Source organism: Marmota monax, unplaced genomic scaffold, assembly GCF_021218885.2.
Source record: "Marmota monax isolate L192 unplaced genomic scaffold, Marmota_monax_Labrador192_F-V1.1 WCK01_AAM20220418_F8-fsc02296, whole genome shotgun sequence".
NCBI classification, from domain to species: Eukaryota; Metazoa; Chordata; class Mammalia; order Rodentia; family Sciuridae; genus Marmota; species Marmota monax.
The window spans coordinates 10,934-18,291 of NW_026693863.1; the positions used below are offsets into that span (position 1 = coordinate 10,934).

The 7,358-nt window shown below is 48.7% G+C and overlaps 1 protein-coding gene across 1 annotated transcript; it reads right to left on the reverse strand.

Moving 5' to 3' along the window:
- Positions 1–681: 681 nt before the first annotated feature.
- Positions 682–7,325, reverse strand: LOC124105351 (uncharacterized). Its single transcript, XM_058585048.1, is given in 2 exon segments — positions 682–2,165; positions 2,253–7,325. Coding segments are annotated over 2 exon segments (4,572 nt in total). The 5' UTR covers positions 5,707–7,325; the 3' UTR covers positions 682–1,047.
- Positions 7,326–7,358: the final 33 nt, after the last annotated feature.

The following is a 7,358-nucleotide window of genomic DNA, read 5'->3' on the forward strand; positions in this document are numbered from 1 at the left end:
TTCCTACACAGATCCCTTGTCCTGAAACTTCAGTGATGGTGAGTTTATAGCCGGGCAGGGACATACATTTAGGATCAGGGTTTATGTTACTGTTCCAGTCAGACATTATTGCTATTCCTTCATAGTAGGGTGGGCCGAAGGTGAGACAGAGCCAACATTCCCGGGTGCGGTCTGGGTTGGTGGCATTGAGGGCATAAAAGGCTCCTTGAATCAAATCTAACAATCGGTTTTCGGTTTCAGGGAGTGTGGGTTCGGGGGAGTAACTAGAGGTTTGACAGTCTATGGTTACAATTTGAGACATGGGTGGCTCACTGGGAGGTACTTTGGGCGGACTTTTTGATTGTCTGGGAACTGAGGGAGCTCTTTGGTCCCCGAGAACAGGATTAGGTCCTATTGGGCTCATCAAAATTGGGGTTAGAGATAATTTGATTCTGAGAATTACACCGAGATCATCTCCTTTCATAAACCATCTAAGGCCCCATGTTCTCCCAGTGAGCCAGGGATCTAGCTGTTCTTTTTCTTTTTCTGTAAACTGTATCCGTAAGGGCAATGATTTGTCCCCTTGGTAGTAAGATGTAGGGGGGGGATAGCAATCAGAGGGGCGCGTACCATGGGGAGTGAAGTTTTTGAGTATTGTTATGAATTCCTTATCAGAAGAAGGTTTCCAGTGAGCGTCCCCTGTAGTTTCACAGCCCCAGGAGGAGCAAAAGTATGTTTTATAATTTCCACATCTACGTGCTTGGGTTCGGTTTCTCCCTTCTTTGGGACAAACGTAAAAGTCATGTTGACCCAGTCTGCATCTCGTTATGGGGGTAGAACAATAAGTACTGAGGTCATGTGAGTTGCCGGGAATATCCCAAGAGTCTGATTCAGCGGCTAGTTGACAAAAGTCTGGGGTCAAAATAGGCCACCATGTGCCAGGGATGTGGGCTGCTGTAATAGACCAAATTATTTTTCCGGTTTCGGAATACACCTGCCAAGTCAACTTCATGGGGGTATGGGGATTACTACCTAGGACGAGGGGAGTAGCGTAGAGAGCAAGAGTGATTAACAACGTGTAAGTCTTATCTTTAGCGGGTTTTGGGTGCGTTGCAGTTTCCATTCTGGATCCAGAGAGGCGTCTGTGGGCTCCTGCGGATGTGCAGCTTTCACGTGGGAAGCGTGGATCCAAGCGGTGATGCCGTCCACTTTGATTGCAGTGGGAGTGGTCAGCAGGATGGTGTAAGGTCCTTTCCACCGCGGTTCGAGGTTCTTGCTCTGGTGCCTGCGTACCCAGACGGTGTCTCCGACTTTGAAGGGATGTGGCAGCGAGGGGGTTTTGAGTTCCTCCTTGTATGCTGCGGCTAGAGGCTTCCAAACCTCGTTCTGGACCAACTGCAAGGCACGCAAATGAGTCTGCATAGATGGGGTGAGGGAGGCATAAGTTTCAGTTTCATAAAAGTTAACAGCAGGTGGTGGTGCACCGTACAAAATCTCAAATGGGGTTAGCCCCTGTGGGCCTGGGGTGTTTCGGGCCCGGTATAAAGCTAAAGGTAGGAGTTGTACCCAGTCTCTAGTGCCAGTTTCAAGCGTTAATTTAGTTAGAGTCTCCTTGATGGTTCTATTCATCCTTTTTACCTGTCCTGAACTTTGGGGTCTATAAGCACAATGTAATTTCCAATTAATCCCCAATGTATTGGCCACCATCTGACTTACCTGGGAGACAAAGGCAGGCCCGTTATCTGACCCAATGGTCCCGGGTACTCCATACCTGGGAAAGATTTCTTCCAGTAATTTCTTTGCAACCACCTTAGCAGTCTCATGCCGAGTTGGGAATGCCTCGGTCCATCCAGAGAAAGTGTCAACAAAAACCAGAAGATATTTGTAGCCATACATACCAGGTTTAATTTCAGTGAAGTCTATTTCCCAATGGGTTCCGGGCTTATGGCCTTTTACCCGGATCCCTGTTCCAATTTTGATCTTACCAGCATTTACCTGGGCACATGCTTGACAGTTTTCTGCTTCTTGGCGCAGAAGTTGATCCCTGTTTGGAAGATATAAAGTACCTTCCCCACGCTCTAAGAGCTCCTTCATCTTTTTAGCCCCAAGGTGTGTCAGTCTGTGTAGGGACTTTACTAATTGTTTTGAATTTTTGAGGGGCATGATAGTCTTTCCTTGATATTTCCAGACATTTTTCCCGGGGTCATAAGTGGCCCCCAGTTTTTGTATGACATCTAAATCTTTATCTTTATAGACCCAGTGTTCTTTATGGTCATCATGTGGTGGGTCTGCTCGTTGGGGCAATAGAGTCACTATCAAAAGCTGTGGCCCTAGGGCTGCTTTCTTGGCCGTTTCATCTGCTAATCTGTTCCCTTTGGCCTCTGGAGTATTACCTTTTTGATGACCGGGGCAATGTATGATACTTAACTTTTTAGGCAAGAATAAAGCTTTAAGTAAGGCTAATATTTCAGCCTTAATTTTGATCTCTTTTCCTTCTGAGCTTAGTAGACCCCGGCGTCTGTAAATTTCTCCGTGTATGTGAGCAGTAGCAAAGGCATATCTACTGTCAGTGTACACGTTTAGTTTCTTCCCCTCTGCCAACTTTAACGCTTGAGTCAGCGCTATCAGTTCTGCCCGCTGAGCTGATGTTCCGCCCGGAAGTGCACTCGCCCATATTACCTCAGATTCGGTGGTGACGGCTGCTCCTGCTCGTCGTTCTCCATTGAGCAGATAACTGCTTCCATCTGTGTACCAGACCAGCTCCACATCCTTCATCGGTTGGTCGGTGAGGTCCGGCCGGGTTCCCTGTGTCTCTGCAAGAATCTGCTGACAGTTGTGAGGATCGGCTTTTCCTGGGAGCGGCAGGAGGGTCGCTGGATTCAGCGTCACCATGGGACCAAACTGAATTCGGTCGGTGTCCAATAACAAAGACTGGTAATGGGTGAGTCGGGCATTTGACATCCAGCGATCAGGCGGCTGGTGAATCACAGTTTCGATGGCATGAGGGGTTAACAGGGTTAATGGCTGTCCCAAAGTCAGTTTAGTGGCATCCTTAATCAGCAGAGCCACAGCTGCAATCATCCGGAGGCATGGTGGCCATCCTGCTGCCACTGGATCTAATTTCTTTGACAGGTAGGCTATAGGTCGCCTCCAGGACCCTAGTTTTTGGGTTAAAACCCCTTTTGCATATCCCCGTTTTTCATCTATAAACAGATCAAAGGGCTTGGTAATGTCCGGTAAGCCCAAAGCAGGGGCTGACAGAAGAGCCAATTTGATGTTATCAAATGCCAATTGATGTTCCTTAGTCCAAGCAAAGGAGTTACCTTGCTTAGTTAGTAGATACAAGGGGGCTGCTATCTCAGCAAACCCAGGAATCCAGAGTCTACAGAAACCTGCGGTCCCCAGGAATTCCCGCAGTTGCTTGGGACTCTGGGGGGTTGGTATACTTGAGATAGTCTCTTTTCTGGCAGTTGTCAACCATCGTTGACCATCATGGAGTTCATAGCCCAGATAGGTAACTTTTGTCTGACAGATTTGGGCCTTCTTTGCTGACGCCCTATACCCTAGTAGCCCCAAAGTTTGCAATAATTTCTCCGTACCTGCCTGGCAATCTTCCTCGGAGGTCGCAGCCAGCAAGATGTCATCTACATATTGGAGCATGATTAGGGAAGGGTGCCTTACACGGAAGTCTGCCAAATCCTGATGCAAAGCCTCATCGAAGAGTGTTGGGCTGTTTTTAAATCCTTGTGGCAGTCTCGTCCAGGTCAGCTGTCCAGAGATTCCCCCTTCTGGATCTTTCCATTCAAATGCGAAGAGAGCCTGACTTTGGGGAGACAGTCTTAGGCAGAAAAAAGCATCTTTCAGATCCAGAACAGTATACCAAGTATGAGTAGGAGGCAAAGTGCTAAGGAGATTGTAAGGATTTGGCACTGTGGGGTGGATATCGCATACCCTCTTGTTAACTTCCCTTAAGTCTTGGACTGGTCTGTAATCATTAGTCCCCGGCTTTTTAACTGGTAGTAGTGGGGTGTTCCAGGGCGATTGGCAAGGTGTTAGGATGCCTTGGTCTAGGAGGCGTTTGATATGCGGCTTGATGCCCTGATAGGCCTCTCTTGACATAGGATATTGTTTGATATTAATGGGAGTAGCAGCGGCCTTCAGATGAATGACTATTGGGGGCCGTTGTTTTGCCAATCCCATTCCTCCGGTTTCAGCCCAGGCCTCCGGGTAGGAACTAAGCCAATAGTCCATGTCTTTCATAGGTACCGAGGGCTTGTCAAAAAGTTTATATTCGTCTTCCAATTTGAAAGTCAATATATGTAATGGAGTCTGGTTTGGCCCCGTGATGGAGACGCCCCCATCTTTAAAATAAATTTGGGCTCTCAATTTAGCCAATAAGTCTCTTCCCAACAGTGGATACGGACAGTCAGGCACGTGTAGGAACGAATGAGAAACCTTACCTGTGGCAAGGTGTACTTCTCTCGTGGTGGTCCACCGGTAGGGTTTACTCCCAGTGGCACCTTGGACCCACGTCGTTTTGTGGCTCATGGGTCCTGGTGTCTGTGTCAGCACTGAGTGTTGGGCTCCGGTATCCACTAGGAAGGTCACAGGTTGCTCCCCTACTTGTAGAGTTACCCGGGGCTCAGGGGGGAGCTCCTGGCCCTGACTCCTCTAATCCTCATCTAATGTTAGCAGTCGGGGAGCCCGGTTGGTATCTTTCCTGGGGTTGGGGGGTCTCTTTGGGCAGTCTTTTACCCAGTGTCCTTTTTCCTTGCAGTAGGCACATTGATCTCGGTCTACACGGGGTCTGCTTTGCTCCCTGTCCCTGTTTACTTTGTTTCCCTGATGTCCTGCCTGAACTACGGTGGCCAATATTTTACTTAGTTCCCTGTTACGCCTTTGTTCTCTTTCCCTTTCTTTTTTGTCTGATTCCTCTCTAAGCTTAAGTTCTCGTTCTTCCTGCATCTTTCTGATCCTGTCCTCTCGTTCTTCTGGAGTTTCTCTTTTGTTATATATCTTTTCGGCTTCCTTCAGTAAGTCTGCCAGAGAAAAATCTTGCAAGTTATCTAGTCTCTGCAATTTAGACCTGATATCTGGGGCGGACTGCCAAATGAAAGCCATAGATACATTTCCTTTTTGGTCCTCGCTATCAGGATCAAAAGGAGTAAACCTCCGATATGCCTCTTTCAATCTTTCTAGAAATGCTGTCGGGGTTTCTGTTGCCCCTTGGGTAGTCTGTCTTACCTGAGCCAAATTAGTGGGTCGTCGCCCTGCTGCATGGAGACCCGCTATGAGTAACTGGCGATAGAGACGTAGGTGGTCCCTACCTGCTTCAGTCGCATGGTCCCAGTTTGGCCGGGTTAAAGGAAAAGCTTCATTAATCAAATTTGGGAGTTGGGTGGGACGCCCATCGTCCCCTGGCACATTTTTGCGAGCTTCCAAAAGAACTTTTTGTTTCTCCTCTGAAGTGAGGAGAATTTGCAGGAGCTGCTGGCAGTCATCCCATGTTGGCTGATGAGTTACTAGGATAGACTCAATCAAAGAGGTTAGAGCTGTAGGGTCTTTAGAAAAGGAAGGGTTATGGGTTTTCCAGTTATAGAGGTCAGAGGCAGAAAAAGGCCAATACTGATATTGGCCATTGGGGCCTCCCGTCTGTCGCAGGGGGAGAACTCTGGAGGTGTCTCCTGAGGCGGTGTGATCCCGGCGTCCCCGGAGCCGTCCCACCATGGGAGAAGGATCCGGGGGAGCATTGGCGACTGGGCCTTCTTGGTTCTCGTCCTCGGAGGATGCTTGATCAGGTTCAGGGGCTTGTAAGGGCTGGGGCTGATAGGGAGGAGGCTCATCAGTCAGCAAGTCAATTAGAGTTGAGTCCTCCGGCGGTAGAACCTTCTTTGGTGTTGTCCCTGTTTTAACTGAGGTCTCAGATTTGTTAAGAACAGGGTAAAGATGAGAGGTTTGGGGAGGGGGAAGTGGAATGAGGGGAGCAGAGGGTTCAAGGGGAGGACGGAGAGGGGGTTTGGGTGGAGAGAAAGGAGCAACCCAAGGGGGGGGGGTTGGAGGCTAAGTCCTCCCAGGTAACAATGTAGGGTATCTGGTCAGGGTGTCCATGAGGACCATGGGTGAAGATTCGGGTTTTCACCTGGAAAATAAGATCAGTATTAAAAGTCCCTTCTGCTGGCCAGCTGGTGTTGAATGTTGGCCATTCTGAAGTACAGAGAGTTTTCCATTTTTTCTTTTTGACTGCCACGGACAGGTTGTCTGCCCGATCTTGAACGTCTTGCCAATGATCTAGAGTTAGGCTCAAAGGGGTTGTTAGTGATTGTCCCATGTTACTTTCAGAGAGGAAATAGAGAGACAGACACAATGACACAAAAACGAAACCAAACAGTGAGATCGCTGCGCGGCTTCGGTGGAAACCGAACAAATCAGATGGCCTGGGAGAAGTTTGTACTTCTTTGTCGCCTACAAAAATGGTGTAACCCTCGGAAACACCGGGGGCCCCAAAGAAATGGACCCTTCTGATCCCTGGGACGTCTCCCAGGGTGGCAGGGGAGAAGTCCGAGTTCGTCAACTCCTTCTCAAGCTGCCTCAGAATACTAAATGACAGAACTGCCTCAGAATACTCAGAATACTAAATGACTATGCCTAGGATCATATAGTCTTACAGACGCTGCGCGGAACAAAGAACAGATAACCAACAGGACAACAAGACAGTCAGTTTGAGCTGGCCAGCTTACCTCCCAGTGATGTCGGGTGTCCTCCGGATAGGGACCGGGATCGGAACCGGAACCGGGATCTTGGATCTCGGTGGAACCTCCACAATGAAATATCCACAGATCCCAAACCCGGAATGAACCACACGAGACACTGGCTGCAAAAAGCAGGAGGCGTTTATTCTCACACAGGCGCCTGCGGGTGCACAGCAAAACCTCAGCCGGAGCTTCGATGAGCTGGCACACCGGGCTTTGGGGTATAGATCTTTTATATGGAACAGGTGGGTTAGGTCTTAGCTTAGCACAGCAACAGCCTTCCTATTGGTCCCTCTGAATTCAGCAGTTGAGTCACCTAGGGGGGTAAACTTGTTTTTCAACTTTTTGTTCTCGGAAAAACCATAAAATTGCATTCTGTCCTTTCAGTTCCTGTTTTTAAACCTAGTTCTCAAGTTTAACCAGTAGGACTGTCTAAAAGGAACATCTTGTGATAGGGGGCCCGTTAGGGTTATCTACATGGAACATCTTGTGGTAACATTGTGCAACACCTGAGGTGCTACATGCTGCTGGAGGGGTTTTGACATGGGGGTTGGGTGAGGAAGTGTCTTGCAGCTTTGAGGCCTAGGGGTTTGGTCACCTAATGCTGGGCCTGGGTCTTGAGGTCCTACA